This window comes from Triticum urartu, chromosome 3A (assembly GCF_056163025.1).
Source record: "Triticum urartu cultivar PI428250 chromosome 3A, HENAU_Tu73, whole genome shotgun sequence".
Taxonomy (NCBI): domain Eukaryota; kingdom Viridiplantae; phylum Streptophyta; class Magnoliopsida; order Poales; family Poaceae; genus Triticum; species Triticum urartu.
The window spans coordinates 465,644,212-465,665,381 of record NC_141875.1 but is presented as its reverse complement, the minus strand read 5'-3'; the positions used below and the strand labels follow the sequence as shown (position 1 = coordinate 465,665,381).

Genomic DNA, 21,170 nt, shown 5'->3' with positions numbered 1-21,170 from the left:
CCAAGGATGTCGGGAAAACGACACCTAGGGGATCACGTGGATCCCTTCTACGGTTTGGCAGGGAAGAGGGGTGTGCAAAGAGCAGGTCTAACGATCAACACGATGGGTTTTTACCCAGGTTCGGGTCGCTTAGTAGCGTAAAACAGTAGCCCTGCTTGAGTGTATATTCTGTGTTCTTGAGCTTCGGCTAACTGCTATGCATGCAAGCTGGGCCGAGAGGTTCAAAAGTCCGAATCCTCCTCCAGTACGCCTTGAGCCTTCTTTTATATGTTCAAGGGGTTGCCACAGTGGCACACAGGAGGTGTAAAGTAGCTATAGTGTCTATGTTTATCACTGGCGTCTTAGGACAAACACATTAAATGCACTACTTACGTGCCCCCTAGCTTTAGCGGGGATGGAAACAGATCCCGTCCCAACCATCGCCGCCTTTTCCCGTCTTGACACGCATCCAGGTTGACGAGACATGCAATGCTAGGCTGGCTGGCTAGCCGCTGCGTTGGAACGGTGGCAGGCTCTTCACGAAGATATGCATGCCACCACGCAGGTGCTTGCCAGGCTGGCAGGCCAGTCGCTGCGTTGGGGTGGTGGCGGAACCTGGCCAGGCGCGAATCTCGCCGGGCCTTGTACTCTGCCCCGGCAAGGACCTTACCGGGGGCTTAGCAATTCATCCCGGCAAGGATCTCGCCAGGGGCTTCGCGAGCCACCCTGGCAAGGATCTGCCGGGGCCTCGACTTCTGGTCTTCTATTCTCTAATCATTGACTTGACTGCTTCTCTAGTGATCTTGTTTTTATCCTTGATCATCCTCTTCAGGCCTTGCCGCAGGTGTGACTACGACTGCCCGTGCACAAGTATGGGGTGCTAAAGACCCAGACTTTAGTACATCGACACAGGACTTAAACTCTGATGTGTTGGAAGTACCGCTCTCCTCTTGACCATCCAAAACTAGTGGAGATCGATTTTATCCTCGTAAAATGTCAACGTTTTTCTTCCTGGAGAAAAAAAAACCCAACGTAGTGCAGTAGTAAGCAAGTTTTTTTTTGAGGGTTAGTAGTAAGCAAGTGTGCAACCAAATCTGGGCCGGATACGAACCCGACCCCGAACCACAGTCCGTTTCAATTTTTCGACATAAAAAAAAGCCCTCCCGTGTGTCCACGGACCTGATTTACGTGGAACATAAGCTTTTGATATTTCTCTGCCGAGCCTTTCCCCCGACGCAAGAATAAACGGGAGCGAAAAGCCCAGACCCTTCTTCCCCTCTCCTCCTTTGCGGCGGCGCGACGGTAGGGGAACTCCCCATCCAACACATGGCCGCCGCCGTCGCCGTCCGCTCGAAGCGCAGGCTCCTACCCCACCTCTACCGTCTCCTCCACTCCACCGCCGCCCCCTCGCCCAACCGCTTCCTCCGCCACGCGTCGCCGGTGCCCCGCGCCGCCGACCACTCCCCTTTTCTCCGCCTCCCCGCCGCGCGCGTCTCCACGCTCCCCACCGGCCTCCGCGTCGTCACCCAGTCCTACCCGGCCGCCACCCGCATGGCCTCCGTCGGCGTCTGGGTCGACGCCGGCAGCCGCTTCGAGCTGCCCGGCACGAACGGCACGGCGCACTTCCTCGAGCACATGGCCTTCAAGGGCACAGAGCGCCGCCCCACCGCGAACGCGCTCGAGGTGGAGATAGAGGACATGGGCGCGCGCCTCAACGCCTACACCTCCCGCGAGCAGACCACCTTCTTTGCCGACGTGCAGGGCCGTGACGTGCCAGCCGCGCTCGATGTTCTCAGCGACATCCTTCAGCACCCGCGCTTTCCGCAGCAGGGCATCCAGCGCGAGCGCGGCGTCATCCTCCGCGAGATGGAGGAGGTGAGCTGTCGCCCCTTTTGCTGAGTTACCCCTCCTTTTCCCTATACAGCTAGAATTAGATTCCTAAATTTACTAGTCCATGGGTGTAAGCTTTCCTGATACTTACTCTTACTTGATGTTCTCTGGCATTGGTAATTTGGTCATCTGACCATTGGCCAGAGAGTATTGATTGTTATGTATGGTTGATGCCTACATGATGTTTGATGCATGGCTGCATATGTTTATGGGTGGACAGGTGCAAGGAATGATGGAGGAGGTGATATTTGATCACCTGCATACCGCAGCATTCCGAGACCATCCGCTGGGGGACACGATATTAGGTCCTACGGAGAACATTAAATCTATCTCGAAGAAAGATTTGCAGCAGTACATTTCAACGCATTATACCTGTCCTAGAATGGTATGGTTATGTACCTATTTGGAATAATTTAGCCATTTCTTATGTGTAACTTGAGTGGTAAAACTTTCTATTTTGTCGGTTGGCTTAGGTTGTATCTGCTTCTGGAGCTGTCGATCACGATGAGGTTGTTGATCAAGTCAGAAAATTGTTTACAGGATTCTCTACTGATCCAACTACTGCAGATCAGCTTGTTGAGGCAAATCCGGCTATTTTTACTGGCTCAGAGGTCTGCTTTTAGTTTTATCAAAATGTTATTGTAGTAAATTATTAGACTATGTGAATTGATTATCTTTTGAACTTTTTAATGTATCATTAGGTTCGTGTGGAGAATGCCGAGATGCCTCTAGCGCATATTGCAATTGCTTTCAAGGGTTCATCCTGGACTAACCCTAGCTCTATTCCTCTTATGGTGACCCAAAGCATATTGGGATCTTGGAATAGGAGCATCGGCGTAGGGAACTGCTCAGGGTGAGAAGGATTTTCACTGATTGATTGACCAATAATTTGCCCTCCTAGTTTCTTCTTACTGAATTTCTTGCTAAAGCTGTTGTTATATATTGAAACTGCAAGGTCTGCTTTAGCTCGTGGCATCAGCAATGGCGAGCTAGCTGAGAACTTGATGGCATTCAACACTAACTATCGCGATACAGGATTATTTGGCATCTATACTAGTGCTCCGGTAAAGTTTATTTCTCAATCTTGTATTTTCAGTTGCTTGTTGCTTGAATGTTGAATCAACTTAAATAAAGTCTGATCTGATGTAATTTTTCCCAGTATCTCTTTGTCAACTATTATGAGTAATAGTTATCTTTATTGTTAAGTTTACTGCTATATTATCCGTTATTATAGTGCAAACCGAATACTGATTAGTTTAAATCTGAAGTTTTGAGGTAATATTTGGGGCAATATATTTGTATAACTAAGCATTTTATTTATGTATTACTCTCCACTTAGGGAATGTGTAAGAAGTGATTAGTGAGAAACATTGTTACCACTTAGGATTATAATTAGTAAACTTCCAGTTCTTTCTTGTTAGTCAAACTGTTCTTTACCCTTGTATCATCTGCGTTGGCTACGAGTTTGAAATATTGTAGCAATCACTTCATCACTTCTGTGTGTGCCAGACAAAGTTTCTTCCAAGTTTAATGTGATAATGCAATTTCCCAGCGATGGAGATGAGTTATCAGTTATGCTATGTATCAGACCAAATGGTTTATCTGTAAAACATCATCTTATAATTTTTGTAATATGATTGCAGCCTGACGCACTACATGACCTGTCACGGTTAATAATGGAAGAATTTAGAAGACTTGCATTCAGAGTGTCAGAGACAGAGGTTGCTCGTGCTCGTAATCAGGTAGCTATGGTCTCCAAGAGTATTCACTAGATTTACACGTTTTTCTTTTATTGTCTGGTTTTCCATGTGGATATTTATAGAAGACAAAATCACACAGTTGCTCCTACATTATTAACAATATTAGAGAAAATCCTTGAATTTGGTAGATTTGAACTTGCACTTGAAGTGTTCCAGTTTGTTTAATAGGACCATGCTTCTTTGTGGGCTGCAGGTGATTGTAGAGATGTCTCAGTTCTATTTTTGTCTGTCTTTCAGTTATCTTTTTATCCATTCAACTATGCTACTACTATTGCTGCTAAGTCCATGGTGCCCTACTTAACAACAACAGTGACAAGGTGGCTGCATGTAATATTGTTAAAAATGTGACCGATGATTAATCTTTTATAGCTTCAGCAATAGGTAAACTAGTAACAAGTTCATCAACAGCAAAACCTCTCCCGTTTTCGTGAAATGACACTAGCAGCTTGTGATAATGGGTCTATTTACATGATATTGTGTTACACTGTATGACGAGTAGAGTAATTAATTATGATGCATGTCATGCAAACTTGTACTCCCTCCATTCCTAAATATTTGTCTTTTTAGAGATTTCAAATGGACTACCATATGCGGATGTATATAGACATATTTTAGAGTGTAGATTTACTCATTTTGCTTCGTATGTAGTCACTTGTTGAAATCTCCAGAAAGACAAATATTTAGAAACGGAGGGAGTAGGTGTTACAACATTCTCAAAAAAAGATTTTTGGATACATCAATCCTATAGTTGTCACTTGCAAGAAAGCCTCAATATTTCTTGGCTTCACTTGCAAGCAATTTGTTTTGTATGCATCAAATAAACCTGTTTTCATCACAAAAAGAAGCAGGTAACAAGAACTAACATTTTTATCCTTTTCAGTTGAAGTCCTCTCTTTTGCTTCACTTTGATGGATCAACTGCAGTTTCTGAAAATAATGGTCGCCAGGTATGTTTTATTTATTTTATCATGGCGTTGTCAGTAGCGACCGCTACTGCTGTCCTGATTAACAACTTTCCCTCAACCATCTCACGCAGATGCTTACTTATGGACGAGTAATGCCATTCTTGGAGCTTTTTGCTCGGATTGATGCTGTTGACTGTGATACAGTAATGAAAACAGCCAAGGAGTTTATAATTGACAAGGTAGATCTTCTAATTCTCAGTTTGTGATTGATGTGCTTAACTTATACTCCCTCCGTCCCAAAATTCTTGTCTGTCTAGATACGGAATTATCTAACACTAAAATGTGACTAGATACATTAGTATCTAGACAAATCTAAGACAAAATTTTGGGACGGAGGTAATACTCCCTCCGTCCCAAAATTCTTGTCTTATACTTGTCTAAATACAGATGTATCAAGTCACGTTTTAGTATTAGATACATCCGTATCTAGACAAATCTAAGACAAGAATTTTGTGACGGAGGGAGTAGTATAATATATGCTATGGAAAATTAGCCACGGATGCAAGAAAGATTGGTTGTTCATCAATTCATCAAAAGTTAAAATTGGCAAAAGATTGCTGCGCAAACGGGACTACCATAAAATCCACCGCAATACCAAATGTAGCCTAAAACTCCATATCACAGTAATACTGTCCAATATGATTGAGTAGTTGAGCCATTCTGAAGTTTTATGCAGTCGAGTGACTTGTTTGACGTTTTGCAGGATGTTGCCCTTGCTGCAGTTGGGCCGATCTCTAATTTGCCAGAGCTCAGTTGGTTTCGCTCACAGACTGTTTCTGACGACAAATTTACTTCAAGAATATTTTCGCTGTTCGCACAGAATAACTGAAGCTGCTGCTCTGGGATATTGTTGTTGTAACTCATAGTTCGACCGAAGAATTGATAGCTAGCCTCAAGCGGTCTCATTATTGGTCTCATTATTTCCTATAGATAGGAGTACGTTCTTTTGTCCTGTATGCCATTTTATTTTTTGATAATCTCCTTCTCTCTGGTGGTAGTAACAAGTTTAATGCCTCCGTGCTATTTGGAAGTTGAATCATCTTCACGCCTCGCTGATGCAGTTATGCAGCACCTCGAAATAATATGTTGGCAACATAAAGTACAGTAGTAGAGAAGACTGCCGGAAGAGAATATTACCTTTTTTTTTCATCTTATAAGGCTTTGCAGAGTAGCATCCTAAAAACGTGCAACCGAATTCCTTTGACCCTCTGGTAATTAGTAAAAACAAGGTCAAAATTGCAAGAGCATTGCATTCTTTTCGATGTATGCTTGTTGTGTACAAATGTTTCGCTAGTGAGAGATTCTCATAGAGCATATACCCTGTTGCAAAACCAGAGGAAAAACAGGATAACTCTATTGCGGGGGGTGGTTATGTTTCCTAGTGGCCAGATTTCCATAATGGCAAGTACATTAGTTGATAAGACAGTTTTATTTTAAGCTTGCATGTAGTTTAGAGATGACAATAAAAGTATATGTATAATGGGTTATCTTTTGATTTTATTTTTAAGGGTCTATCTAGAACTCATCTAAATGTGACATAACTATATCACATCTAAGTATGACATCAGCACACATCATCAAACAAATAACCTCCGTCATGTCCTACTGATCGTTTGTTTGTTTGTTTTTCTGTTGTTGCGTGCATCTCCAGCCCAAGAAAAGGAACTCACGCGCCCACTACCACACCCCCTGTCTTTACTTGGCCTGCTATGAGTACTGAACATGTTTTTTCTAAACAAGCCTACTAAACAGGTTGTTTCACGGGCCTGAGAATAGGCTAGTGGACAAAAGCGAAAACGCTAAGTGGGACTAAAAGAGAGGGCTACTGCACAAAATAGGCACCACTTGTTTGCAAAGGTTTATCACCTTTTCTTCTTCATGTTTTACCCTGATAGCCCCTGCGAATGACATGTGTAACACATACAAAAAGGTGTTAAAAAAACTATTATGGACTTATGTAAAATTGATACATGATCTGTATAAACTGACAAACCCTGTAAAGAAACAAACAAGTATTCGCTCTTTGAAAATTATGTCCAGAACTAAAAGATCATTTTATATGTGAACTCCGAAATCATCTTTCGAGGAAAGAGAAAGCATAGACTTCTTTACATACAATACAGTACAGTCTATGAGAGTAGGTTCTGGGTTCAAAAAAATGTAAGATTAAGTATTCAAAAAGGGCCCCAAAAAACTTTACAAAACTTACATATATATCCTACCTAATTTACATGAAGTAATATATACTGAAATTTATGTTTCAAATTTTTTTGACAAACAAATGGCCTATAGATAACAGTCAAAAGTATTCTTAGATTTTCCAGGGAGAGCTATTGCGGAAAAACGAAAGGAAAACATGTATAATTCGGTGTTCGAATGCACAAAATTTTCATTCCTTTTCACTTGGACAACCTAATCCTGCCTAAAAAGCAAAAAAATAAAAAAATCATACATATGTTTTCCCTTGTTCTAGACTAACAATGCAACCACTCTAGTGTTTGTGCAACCCAATTACATTTCACAGCATGGAATAAACAATGACATAATATCGTCAGTAATAACAGGACTCTCGATAAACACACACACTCCTAGTTGCAAGTCGATGCTTGGCTTGCAATTGGGGACTCTCGACAAACACACACACTCTTAGTTGCGAGTCGATGCTCGGCTTGCAACCGGGGACTCTCGACACACACACACACACACACACACACTCTTAGTTGCAAGTCGATGCTCGGCTTGCAATTGGGGACTCTCGACAAACACACACAACCCCTAGTTGCGAGCCGACGATTGACATGCAACTGGGTACCCTCGACAAACACACACACACACCCTAGTTGTGAGTCGATGGTCGGCTTGCAACTGGGCGCCATCGACAAACACACACCCCTAATTGCGAGTGGATGGTCGGCTTGCAACTCACACACACACACACACACACACACCTAGTTGCGAGTCGACGGTTCATATGCAACTGGGGACCCTCGACAAACGCACACACCCCCTAGTTGCGAGTTGGTGGTCGGCTTGCAACTGGGGACCCTCGACAAACACACACACACCCTAGTTGTGAGTCGCTGGTCGACTTGCAACTGGGAAATCTTGACAAACACACAGGCACCCTTAGTTACGAGTCAATGGTTGACTTGCAACTGGGGATCCTCGACAAACACACAAAAACACCCCTTAGTTGCGAGTCTATAGTTGGCTTGCAACTAAGGACCCTCGTGAGTTGATGGTTGACATGCAACTGTGCGCCATCGACAGACACATCCTCCTAGTTGCGAGTCGATGGTTAGCTTGCAACTGGGCGCCATCGACAAACACCCCCTAGTTGTGAGTCGATGGTCTGCTTGCAACTGGGGACCCTTGACAAACACACAAAAAACACCCCTTAGTTGCGAGTCTATGATTGGCTTGCGACTGAGGACCCTCGACACACACACACACACACACACACACTAGTTGCGAGTCGATGGTCGGCTTGCAACTGAGCGCCACTGACAAACATACCCCCAGTTGCGAGTCGATGGTGAGCTGGCAACTAGGGACCCTCGACAAACACACACACCCCTAGTTGCGAGTCGACGTTTGACATGCAACAGGGGACCCTCAACAAACACAAACACTCTTAGTTGCGTATCGATGGTCGGCATGCAACTTGCTACCATCGACAAACAAACACACCCCCTAGTTGCGATTTGATGGTCAACATGCAACTAAGGACCCTCGACAAACACACATTGACAAATGGGGACCATGACAAACACACACGCTCTTAGTTGTGAGTTGATGATTGACATGCAATTGGGGACCACGACAAACACGGACACCCTTAGTTGTGTGTCGATGGTCGGCTTGCAACTGGGAGCCATTCGACAAACACACCGCCCCTAGTTGCGAGTCAATGGTAGGCTTGCAACTGGGGACCCTCGACAAACACAAACACTCTTAGTTAGGAATCGATGGTCGACATGCAACTTGGTGCCATCGACAAACACACACAACCCCCCTAATTGCGAGTCGATTGTTAACTTGCAACTGGGGGCCTCGACAAACACAGACATCCTTAGTGACGAGTCGATGGTTGAATTGCAATTGGACCTGTAGAAACACACTTTCCCACCCCCACCCGCCTAGTTGCGAGTTGATGGTCAACATGCAACTACGAACCCTCGACAAACACACACTCCCCCTAAGTTGCAACTCTATCTTTGGCTTGCAACTAGGTGCCTATGACAAAACAGACACACCCCTAATGAGGAGTTGATGGTCGACATGCAACTGGGGACCCTCAACAAACACAAACACTCTTAGTTGCGAGTCGATAGTCGGCTTGCAACTAGGGGCCACAACAGAACATACACACTCCCTAGTTGTAAGTCGATGGTCCGCATGCAACCTGGGCCACGACAAAACACACATACACACGGTAGTTGCGAGTCAATGGTCGGCATGCACCTAGGACCCTCGACAAAAACACACACACCCTAGTTGTGAGTCGATGATTAACATGCAACTAGGGAGCACAACAAACATAGACACGCTTAGTTGTGAGTCGATGGTTGACTTGCAACTGGACCTTTAGAAACACACTTCGCCTCCACCTCCTCCCAGTTGCAAGTCGATGTCTGACTTGCAACTATGGGCCCTCGACAAACACACACACACAACCTTAGTTGCGAGTTGAAGTGTTGACATGCATCTGGGGACCCTCGAAAAACACACAAACACACCCCTAGTTACGAGTCGACGGTTGACATGCAACTGGGACCCTCGACAAACACACACACACACCCTAGTTTCGAGTTGATGGTCGGCTTGCAACTGGGGGCCCCGACAAACATAAAACACCCTTAGTTGCGAGTCGATGGTCAGCTTGCAACTGGTGGCCCCGACAAACACACACACCCTCTAGTTGCAAGTCGATGGTCGACATGCAACTAGGGACCCTTGATAAAACACACACTCCCCTAGTTGTGAGTCGATGGTTGACATGCAACTGGGGATCCTCGACAACCACAAACACCCCTAGTTGTGAGTCGATGGGTGACTGGCAACTAGGGACCATGACAAAACATGCAACTGGGGACCGCGACAAACACACACACACACACCCTAGTTCTGAGTCGATAGACAACTTGCAACTAGGGACTCTCGACAAACACACACACCCCTAGTTGTGACTTGATGGTCAACATGCAATTGGAGACCCTCGACAAACATACACTCCCCGTAGTTGCGACTCAATGGTTGACATGCAACCAGGACACTCGACAAACATAAACACCCATAGCTACGAGTCGATGGTTGGCTTGCAACTAGGGACCATGACACACACACACAAGTTGCGAGTCGATGGTCAACTTGCAACTGGGGACCCTCGACACGCTCCCCATAGTTGCGAGTCGATGGTTAACACGCAACTGTGGATCCTCGACAAAACACAAACACCCTTAATTGTGAGTCGGTGGTCGGCTTGCAACTAGGGGCCATGACAAAACATGCAACTAGGGACCACGACAAACACCCTCCTAGTTGCGAGTCGATAGTCAGCTTGCAACTGGGGACCCCCGATAAACACACACACCCTTAGCTGTGAGTCGATGGTCGACTTGCAAGTGGGGGCCTCGACAAACACACACACCCTAGTTGTGAGTCGATGGTCAACATGCAACTAGGGACCGTCTACAAACACACACACACACCCTTAGTTCCGAGTCGATGGTTGACTTGCAAGTGAGGATCCTCGACAAAACACAAATACCCCTTAGTTGCGAGTCGATGGTAAGCTTGCAACTAGGGGCCATGACAAAACATGCAACTAGGGATCACGACAAACACCCCCTAGTTGCGAGCCGATAGTCGGCTTGCAACTGGGGACCCTCGACAAACACACACACCCTTAGCTACGAGTCGATGGTCAACTTTCAAGTGGGGGCCCCGACAAACACACACACCCTAGTTGTGAGTCGATGGTCAACATGCAACTAGGGACTGTCGACAAACACACACACCCTTAGTTCCGAGTCGATGGTTGACTTGCAAGTGAGGATCCTCGACAAAACACAAACACCCCTTAGTTGCGAGTCGATGGTCAGCTTGCAACTAGGGGCCATGACAAAACATGCAACTGGGGACCACGACAAACACACACACCCCATAGTTGCGAGTCAATGGTCGGCATGCAACTGGGGACCCTCGACAATTGACACCTAAATAGTTGCAAGTCAATAATTGACACCTAAATACCCAACTTCAAAAAAACTAGTGGCAAAACGATGGTGGCAAAACTAGTGGCGAAACACTTACAAAAAATTATAGTACAGAAAAAAGAATAAAAAAACACAGTGACATAACAAAAATATCCAAAGCACATAGTCAGGTCAGGTCGTCTTCTTCTTTAGATTTCGAAACAAAAACAAACGGAAAAATGGAAGAACAATGGAGGGAACGGGAGAACAGGGGGAGCGGAACAGACGAAAGGAGAGTGAAGACTCGATGGTGGCTAACGTATTGATCTAATGTACTCCGGGGCTAGACTCTTCCTATATTCTAAAAAAGCCCATATCAAACAAAGGATACACCGGCCCAACAAAAAACAGTTCCTCTCCGCTGTAGGCCTCCCGGCCCGACAAGACGATACGGCGGGATGCAGATCGATAGCAATGCGGGCAAACACTCGATCGTGAAAAACAAAGCAAACAGATCGGATGGCTGGACATCTAGATGTGAGATCACTAAAAAACATCTAGATGTGACTTAGTCATTCTGTATTTTTAATAACTAGCTATTCCTAAAAATATGTGAGACATATTATGATAAGAGATCACCTCTTAAATAAGAGAATACAACTCCATCTCAATGTTTATCCTATGCTGCACTCCTAAGATAGCACCATTGTATTTGCCCTGATGTTGTTCTAGCAATGTGCCTCTTAGAGCTCTATAACCGGCCCCTCAAACTCGAGTGTGGCATTGCAGAGGCCGGGCTCCATGAAGCATGTTTTGAAAAATAAAAATAAACTATATTTAAAAGTTTCCAAAAGTCTCAATAATTTTAATACAAATACATATGCATGTTGCAAACTTTCATCAAGTAATTCGATTATTTGCATGCTACACAAAAAAAGATAAATATCTGGCCCAAAAACAAGAAAGAAAAATCCCATTTTAATCTGTGTATTTATCTTTTTCGTATACATTACATATGAACATATATGTTCATGAAATTTTATAGGTGTATACTACAAATATAAATCTATGTATATGCTTTCTTTTCAGTTTTTTCCAGTACGTGGAAATAGTATTTCGCTGAAAAAATAGAGCTCTATGGAGCTCGGACTCTGTATGCACTTTTCGCTCAAACCCTCACTATACGTCTGCATGCAGCACAGTCGTGTAAATGCCATTCAGCTGGACCCCTCAAATCTGCCCTACACATTCTAGTTGTTTGGCATCCTTCATACCCAGTCCATATGTGGGGCGTTTGGATGTGTCCGCCACGTCGGACTGAAGGGAGGGGCTCATCCCAAATCTCTTCAAGATGTCCCCGACCTGCTCTATTCCTCTCCTCTCTTATGTCTCGTTCACACAACCGTCACCCTAGCTCCGTCGTTGTTCCCAACCCATAGCGTCACCACTGGAAGCCCCAACCCACAACGTCGCCAACCATGCCGCCAGCGGACAAGGTCATCGCCGCCATCGGCCGCCCCCCTGGTACGCCCAACTCCCATGGACACAACTCGCGCTCTACGTGTTTGAGGAAATGTCCGAGCAATTCTTTTAATCTTTAGTTCATTTTTAGGAAAACGATGGATTCATCGTCATATGATGAGTATGGAAACAATGACCATGACGAATGCATATACAAAGAGTTCATCAATTTCTCGGATTTGGATGATGGAAATGCTGAAATGATGATCATCCAGGAAGAATTGGATAAGCAAGAGGAGCATGTGCTGAACTTCAAGGGTTCGATAAAGGGCCAGAGAGCTGTTTCCTAGGATAGGATCGCTAAAGAAAAGTTTCTCTACAAGGACTACTTCAAAGCAGACCCAACATATGATGAAGGTTTTTTTCAACGTCACTTCCAGATGAGCTGAAATTTGTAGTTCCATGTAGTGAATGTCGTGGGGGAGGCTGATGACTACTTCAAGCTAAGGAAGGGTTGTCACGGACATCTTTCCTTCTCTCCTTGCAGAAATGCACAACTGCTCTCAGGATGCTTGCTTATGGTAAGATCGCAAATGCCATCGTTGCTAAAATCCGGATGGGAAAGACCACATGCCTGAATACCACAATGCAATTTGTACGAGTGGAGTACCTGAGAGGACATAGAAAGGTTGATGGAAATTAGATGGGCAAGAGGTTTTCGAGGTATGCTCAGTTCAGTTGTTTGCATGCTTGGCAATGGAAGAACTAGCCCAAAGATTTGCACGAGAAATACCATGGTCATACTGAAGAGGCCACCTTCATACTTGAAGCAGTGACATCGAAAGACTTGTAGATTCGGCATGCCTGGTTCTAACAATGACATCAATGTGCTCTAGCAATCTCCTTTGTTCAAGAGACTTTATGGCGGGGATGATCCAGCGTACAAATACACCATCAAGATGCACAACTACAAAATGGGGTACTATCTTGCCTATGGCATCTATCCTTAATGGGCGGTATTTGTGATCCCCAAGGTAGGAAACAATGTATCTTTGCAAAAATGCAAGAAGCTACTAGGAAGGAAGTGGTGAGGGCATTCAAAGTGTTGCAAGCTAGTTGAGATACTTTTGCGGAGCTTCAATGATGTGGAAACCGGAGACACTATGACAGTTGATGACTTGTTGTGTAATCTTGCAAACATGATTATGGAGGATGAGGGCGATAAGATGCGGAGCAAGTTGTCAACTTTGTAGAGATGCATCGACAACTTCAAGATCAATAGGTGCACATGCAACTTCTCAATGATCTTGTGGAGCATATGTGGACCCACACATAAAATCAATGAATTATATATTTTATGTGCCAATTATGCACTCCGAACAAATTTGATGTTTGAACTATGTATTTTTATGTATGAATAATTTCTATTTCAACGCTCTATTCATTGTTGTGTGTAAAGATCGAAGTGCATGTTTTTGCATGGATTACAAAGAAGACATTGGAGGGGCGAACCGATGCTATTTGTGGACGCGCCTAGGCGGTCCACAGACATATAGGGGCATGTATTTGTGAAGTCCGGCTGTAGATACTCTTACGCATTAATTTCGCAATAGCTATCCAAAGTATTGTTCATATCAATAATCTTAGACTTATGTAAACCCTATCTGTTTTAGTTTCAACCGGCTTAGAATCATTTGTGGATTCACTTCATTGGCAGAATCAACTTTGCAAGTACACCTGGACGTTCTTCAGGCAATTGCATTAAAATGGTCCGAATCCAGATCCAGCTTCACTCGTAAAGCTGATTCCAAATAGATATTTGTTTCAACTTTTGATTTTTTTCACTATAAGAATCTATTGCCTAAAACTGAAAACAAACAGGGCCAAGTGAACCGACCCGACCAACCGGCAAGTGGAGCGACCCGCTCAGTCCTAGACAGGGTCTTCGCTTCTCCTGAGTGGGACATTCGTTGCCCCCTAGCATTGCTCCAGGTGATTACGCAGATTGGTTCCGATCACGTTCCCCTCCTCCTCTCTTCAGAGAACGAGCATCCCCCCTGCCGCCCCGTTTCTGCTTCGAAACCTTCTGGTTGCACCAGCCTGGGTTTGCCATTGCGGTGGTCGCCCGGTGGCGCGAGGCGCGTGATGCCCCCCATTGATCCCTCTTGGTTGTCGACTCCTGGCACTTTTGTGCTAAGCGGTCACGACAATTCATGAAAGGATGGGGTGCAAACATGGGCCGTGACATCCACGAGCGAAAGAGAGCCCTCCTTGAGGCCATCCAATCCCTCGATCTGCGGGATGATGCCACAGGCCTCTCAGCCGAGGAATGAATGCTTAGGTACGACCTGGAAGACCAACTCATGGTCATCTACACGAATGAAGAGGCTTATTGGCGCTTGTGGGGTACGCAGAATTGGGTCCTCAAGGGGGATGCCAATATCGCCTACTTCCAGGCCATCGCTAATGGCCGGCGACGCCGTAACTCCATCCCGCTCCTTTGGGACGGAGAGACCCTCCTGCAGCGGCCGGAGGACATCTGGGCCCATGTAGACGGCTTTTACAGAGACCTATTCTCTGCCTCCCCTCGGGGAGGACTTGCCGTTGCGCAAGACATTTGGCCGACCCACAGTTGTGTCTCGCCTGCGGACAATGCGGCCCTTACAACCTCGTTCTCTGAGGCTGAAGTGTGCGGCAATTAAGGGCATGAACCCCCTTCGGCCACGGGTCCGGATGGCCTCCCAGTGAAGTTCTTCCAGACCTTTTGAGAGGTAATCAAGCTGGAGGTGATGGCCGTGTTTGAGGAGTTCTTTGTAGGGTCCATCGACCTCACCAGGTTGAACTTTGGGATAATCACCCTCATCCCCAAAGTAACTGGGGCTTTGAATATCCGCCAATTCCGGCCGATTACAGTGATTAATGTCATCTTCCGCATCCTCGCAAAGGGGTACGCCATTAGGGAGGCCCCCATTGCCAATCGGATCACTCACCCTGATCAGTCGGCATTTATCCAGGGCCGATATATCCTTGACGAAGTCCCGGTGTTTCACGAAGCACTCCATGAGGTTCACACAAAACACCTCAAGGCAGTCTTCCTGAAACTAGATTTCCACAAGGCTTATGACACGGTCAGTTGGTCCTTCCTTCGGGAATGCTTGCTCCGGAAGGGCTTTGACGACAGGTGGGTAACCCATGTGATGCAAATGGTCTCGTCGGGCCGGACCGCGGTGAACATTAATGGCGAAGTTGGCCCATACTTCCCCACATTCTATGGGGTGCGCCAGGGCGATCCCTTTTCACCGTTCCTCTTCAACATGGTTGTCGATGCTCTAGCGGCCATCTTAGATAAAGCCAAGGCCGTGGGGCACATTAAGGTCATAGTCCCACACCTTGATGGGGGGAATGGGATCTCCCTTCTCCAATATGCGGATGACACCATTATCATGGTGGAAGGCTCCGCGAGCGACATCATGAATTTGAAATTCCTCCTGCTTTGCTTCCAGCAGACGCCTGGCCTCAGGATCAACTTCGACAAGAGTGCGTTGATGGTCTTGGGATACTCCCAAAACGAACGATAGAGCATCACAGATCGGCTTAATTGCCAGCCCGAGTGTTTCCCCACGACTTATCTGGGGATCCCCATTAGTGACTCAAGGCTCACGGTGGCAGAGCTGCGCCCCACGGTGGGGAAACTACAGCACCGCATCGAGCCTTGGCAGGGCCGGTGGCTCTCGAAAGCGGCCCGGACGGTGCTCATTAACTTGTCCCTCGCCAGCCTACTCTTATTCATCATGAGCTTCTACAACCTTGATGTCTACTACACAACCTTCTTCTTGTAGACGTTGTTGGGCCTCCAAGTGTAGAGGTTCCTAGGAGAGTAGCAAATTTCCCTCAAGTGGATGACCTAAGGTTTATCAATCCGTAGGAGGCGTAGGATGAAGATGGTCTCTCTCAAGCAACCCTGCAATCAAATAACAAAGAGTCTCTTGTGTCCCCAACACACCCAATACAATGGTAAATTGTATAGGTGCACTAGTTCGGCGAAGAGATGGTGATACAAGTGGTATATGGATGGTAGATAAAGGTTTTTGTAATCTAAAAATATAAAAACAACAAGGTAACTAATGATAAAAGTGAGCACAAACGGTATTGCAATGCGTTGAAACACGGCCTAGGGTTCATACTTTCACTAGTGCAAGTTCTCTCAACAATAATAACATAATTGGATCATATAACTATCCCTCAACATGCAATAAAGAGTCACTCCAAAGTCACTAATAGCGGAGAACAAACGAAGAGATTATGGTAGGGTACGAAACCACCTCAAAGTTATTCTTTCCAATCAATCCGTTGGGCTATTCCTATAAGTGTCACAAACAGCCTTCGAGTTCGTACTTGAATAACACCTTAAGACACAAATCAACCAAAACCCTAATGTCACCTAGATACTCCAATGTCACCTCAAGTATCCGTGGGTATGATTATACGACATGCATCACACAATCTCAGATTCATCTATTCAAACAACACATAGAACCTCAAAGAGTGCCCCAAAGTTTCTACTGGAGAGTCAAGACGAAAACGTGTGCCAACCCCTATGCATAGATTCCCAAGGTCACGGAACCCGCAAGTTGATCACCAAAACATACATCAAGTGGATCAATAGAATACCCCATTGTCACCATAGGTATCCCACACAAGACATACATCAAGTGTTCTCAAATCCTTAAATACTCAATCCGATAAGATAACTTCAAAGGGAAAACTCAATTCATTACAAGGGAGTAGAGGGGGAGAAACATCATAGGATCCAAATATAATAGCAAAGCTCGCGATACATCAAGATCGTATCACCTCAAGAACACGAGAGAGAGATCAAACACATAGCTACTGGTACATACCATCAGCCCCGAGGGAGAACTACTCCCTCCTCATCATGGAGAGCACCGGGATGATGAAGATGGCCACCGGAGAGGGATTCTCCCCTCCGACAGGGTGCCAGAACGGGTCTAGATTGGTTTTCGGTGGCTACGGAGGCTTCTGGCGGCGGAACTCCCGATCTATTGTGCTCCCCGATGTTTTTAGGGTATATGGGTATATATGGGAGGAAGAAGTATGTCGGTGGATCTCCGGGCTGTTCACGAGGCAGGGGGCGCGCCCAGGGGGGAGGGGCGCCCCCCACCCTCGTGGGCAGCCCGGGACTCTCCTGGTCCATCTCCGATACTCCGTGGGCTTCTTCTGGTCCAAAAATAAGTTTCGTGAAGTTTCAGGTCAATTGGACTCCATTTGATTTTCCTTTTCTGCGATACTCTAAAACAAGGAAAAAACAGAAACTGGCACTGGGCTCTAGGTTAATAGGTTAGTCCCAAAAATCATATAAAATAGCATATAAATGCATATAAAACATCCAAGGTTGATAATATAATAGCATGGAACAATAAAAAATTATAGATACGTTGGAGACGTATCAAGCCTTCCTGAGACTCTACATCACGAGATTGCCATAGTTCAGGGGCGCTTCTTCTTGGCCAGCGAGGGCGATAAGCAGAAGTACCACATGGTTCGATGGTTGGAGGTCTGTAAAGCGTGCGACCAGGGTGGTCTCGGGATCATGTCCTCCAAATGCATGAACATAGCCCTCCTGACGCGGTGGCTGTGGCGGATTGCCAACGGAGAGGGTGGCTTGTGGCTTCGCCTCATTCAACAAAAATACCTTCATGGCCAGCCCTTTGCCTTCTGCCAGCGGTCCGGGGGCTCCCAGTTTTGGCAATCCATCATTCAACTACTTCCAGTCCTCCGCATCGGGACCTCGATCACGGTTGGATCTGGCACCGCCATGATGTTCTGGTTAGATAGATGGGCTGGGGACATGCCCCTCATGGCCTACTTTCCTGACCTGTTCTCCATCGTGGTTGATCCGCGGATTTCTGTCGCGACGTCCCTTATTGACTCAGGGAAACTCGCGTCCCAGAGACCGTTTGGCCTGGATGAGAACGCTGATTGGCATGAATTGCTAGACTGCATCGCATTACACAAGCTTGATCTTGAGATAGGAGATGACCGCTCCAGGTGGCGTCTAGAGCCTTCTGGGCAATTCTCCACTAAATATCTCTATCGGGCCATCGCCCCTTCGCTGGGTCATGAGGCGCTCACCACCATTTGGGAGATCCGGCTCCCCTTGAAGATTAGGATCTTCTTGTGGCAATGGATTCGTGGCCGCCTCCCGTCCATCGTGGAGGTCCTGAAACACAATGGCCTCGGTGATGGGCGGTGCCCGCTCTGCGGGTCTGAAGAGGATTCGAACCATATCATTTTCACCTGCATGTCCGCGCAGTTCCTTTGGAGCTGTTTCCATGAAATAGTGGGTGGAAGCTGGGACCACAACAACTTCCTCGCTCTCTTCGCCGAACTCCAGACGTTAGCACCCTCGGTTTGCCACATTAGGTAGCTGATCATCGGGGTGCTTTCCTGGACGCTGTGGACTGTTAGGAATAAGCTTGTGATTCAACACATCACTCTTCGTTGCGCTACTGACGCTTTGTTCAAATGGTCTGGTTAGTTGCAGCTTTGGCGGTCGCTTAGCCGTCCCAGGGAGAGAGACGCCATCACCTCCATCATCACCCAGCTTTGTGTGATGGCTCTCCGGATGGATCCACTGCTTCCCCCACCACCACCAGAGCCGGATTACATCGTCTCTACCTCGCCACCGCCGTTTGTGTGTCAGGCGTGTCATGCGCCTGTGTTGGGCTTGTTGTGTTGTGCGCACAACTAAACCCGTGTATTGTCTGTTTGCATGTATGTTGGACCTTGCCTGCGGTGGCGTTGTGTGTGTGTGTGTGTTGTTCAGTTGGTACCTTGATAACTTTGTGCTCGGTGGTTGCTTTATTTATAAAGTGGGGCGAAAGCCTTTTTGGAAAAACAAACAGGGCCATAACCCCCCCTCCGAACTGCACTAGGGTGCCCCCCCTCTATCTCCAATCCTAATGTTTCACATTAGTTAGTCGTCTATTAACTCCATAGTTAGCTTCCCTTATGTCTAGCATTACTCTATTCATATAGGGGGCAAAGTCTTTGTGTAGCATCACCGTTGTGCCTAGTGCTAATGTTCCTCAGCCGACCATCATCGGCAAACGTGCAACAATTATCATTGTCATGGTTTAGGGCTCCTTCACTTCGAAGGAGAAGTAGAGAAAAGACGCATGGATAGGAAATTTTTGTATGGTGATATTATTCATGCATCCGGGTCAAAGGAATGAGCGAAAGGAAAAATATAGGAAATTTTAAAAGCGTTGGAATTCTAATATTCACTTGGACCTCTATTTCAAATTCCTATGTACAGAAAACAAGAGCAAGATCCTTAGTGGCATAACAACATTCTAACTAAACATTTTATGTGGTTTGACTTTGGTTTGATCATGTTATTAGAATTCGTGCAATTTTCCAATTCATGTGAACCAAAACAATAAAGTTGATAGAATTCTTGTGTTTAGCAATCGTCTCTTTTTCATATGCATTCTTATTCTATTCTGGTGTTTTTAGAATCATGTGAACCAAACAAACCCCAGTCATGTGATACCGGCCAACGGTCTGGGCTATTGATCCTTGTTTGGAACAAGGGGTTTTCACAGGAATTTTGTATAAAGAAGCCTACATGATTTTCCTATGGCGCATTTTGGATCGTAGGATTTAGGATCAGTGAACTCCTTTATTTCCTTCACATTTTGAAGGGTTCTAAATATTTCCTCACATCTCATGTTTTCACTTCCTTTGAGAAGTGGAGCACAATACAAATCTCCTCTTTCCACTCTCTTCAAAATATTTTTTTTGCAAAAATCCTATGAAGGTAAACGGACATGAACACCAATACGGGAAGGTGGGTAACAGCGGCCGTATTCCAGTCGGATACGGGAAACTCTATTCACCGGCACTATATAATGGGCACCTGGGTTAGGCGATTGGATTGGAAGAAGAGGATCGAGGAACTCCAACAGATCACGTACAACCAATCCAGACTTTTCCCCTAAACCCTAACCTCCCTCACGGTGACTAGGGCTAGGCAAACCTGACGGCGGCCACAGATCTCTGCAGCGGGCTGCTCCCTTGATCCCGGTGACGATGGCAACATCGGGCGTGGGCCAAGGCACTCAAGGCAGGGGCGCTGTCTCACCTCGATCGGCCAGAGCACAGATGGAGGAGGCGCTCGGAAAGCTCGACATCTCTAAAGAGGAGGCAATACCTCTGGTGATCGACGATACTGACGACGGCGTGGCACTAAAGTGGCTTCTGGCGAGCAAGGTTCTCTACCGTAATCTCCTCCACATCCAGACGATAACCAACGCCCTACGTCCAGCTTGGGGAAACCCTAGGGGCCTGTTTTTTCGCCGATTGGGAGAGAACATGTTCACTGCAGAGTTTGAATCCAAGCGGGATCGTGACCGTGTTTGGGAGGGATCTCCCTAGCACATCAGTAAGCACACGGTAATTCTGGAGGAATTCCAAGAACACATGCAGCCATCGGAGCTAAGGTTTGATTGGCTGCCGGTTTGGGTACGGGTCACGAACCTACCCTACAATCTGAAGAATGAGACGAGGGGCTTGGCCATAGCATGCCAATTGGATGCACAAGCCTCTGTTGTCTAGATTGATCTTGTGGGGGGCTATCTGAGAGCACGAGTCACCATTGATGTGACGAAATCCCTTCGCAGATGGATCTTAATTGAATCGGCCAAGAGGAACACGACCGATTGCTATGATATTGAGTATGAGTGCATCCCGCACTTTTGCTTTTCTTGTGGCCGATTGGGACACTCAGATCTGTTTTGCCCTGCACCGGGGACAAGGGATGAGAAGGGGGATCTACCCTTCAAATCTAGTCTACGGGCGCCAGAGGACATGCAGAAAACCAATTCTGGGGAGTTT

The 21,170-nt window shown here is 46.2% G+C and overlaps 2 protein-coding genes across 2 annotated transcripts; both read left to right on the top strand.

Moving 5' to 3' along the window:
• The first annotated feature begins 1,188 nt into the window (after window positions 1-1,188).
• On the top strand, window positions 1,189-5,642 carry LOC125544402 (putative mitochondrial-processing peptidase subunit beta, mitochondrial). The gene is made up of 9 exons (XM_048708082.2): window positions 1,189-1,854; window positions 2,090-2,254; window positions 2,343-2,480; window positions 2,571-2,722; window positions 2,825-2,933; window positions 3,513-3,611; window positions 4,510-4,575; window positions 4,665-4,772; window positions 5,297-5,642. The coding sequence occupies exons 1-9, from the start codon at window positions 1,306-1,308 to the stop codon at window positions 5,420-5,422; spliced, it is 1,512 nt and encodes a 503-aa protein (XP_048564039.1). The 5' UTR covers window positions 1,189-1,305; the 3' UTR covers window positions 5,423-5,642.
• Window positions 5,643-18,120: 12,478 nt separating this feature from the next.
• Window positions 18,121-18,699, top strand: LOC147980098 (uncharacterized). Its single transcript, XM_087515473.1, has one exon. The coding sequence runs from the start codon at window positions 18,121-18,123 to the stop codon at window positions 18,697-18,699; it is 579 nt and encodes a 192-aa protein (XP_087371599.1).
• The last annotated feature ends 2,471 nt before the right edge of the window (window positions 18,700-21,170 follow it).

Excerpts from the sequence above, each read along its gene's own strand:
- LOC147980098 (XM_087515473.1), top strand. The coding sequence starts at position 18,121 with ATGCCCCTCATGGCCTACTTTCCTGACCTGTTCTCCATCGTGGTTGAT.
- LOC125544402 (XM_048708082.2), top strand. The coding sequence starts at position 1,306 with ATGGCCGCCGCCGTCGCCGTCCGCTCGAAGCGCAGGCTCCTACCCCAC. Across the intron at positions 2,723-2,824 it reads GGCGTAGGGAACTGCTCAGG|GTCTGCTTTAGCTCGTGGCA; the intron begins GTGAGAAGGATT and ends TGAAACTGCAAG. Across the intron at positions 4,773-5,296 it reads AGGAGTTTATAATTGACAAG|GATGTTGCCCTTGCTGCAGT; the intron begins GTAGATCTTCTA and ends GACGTTTTGCAG.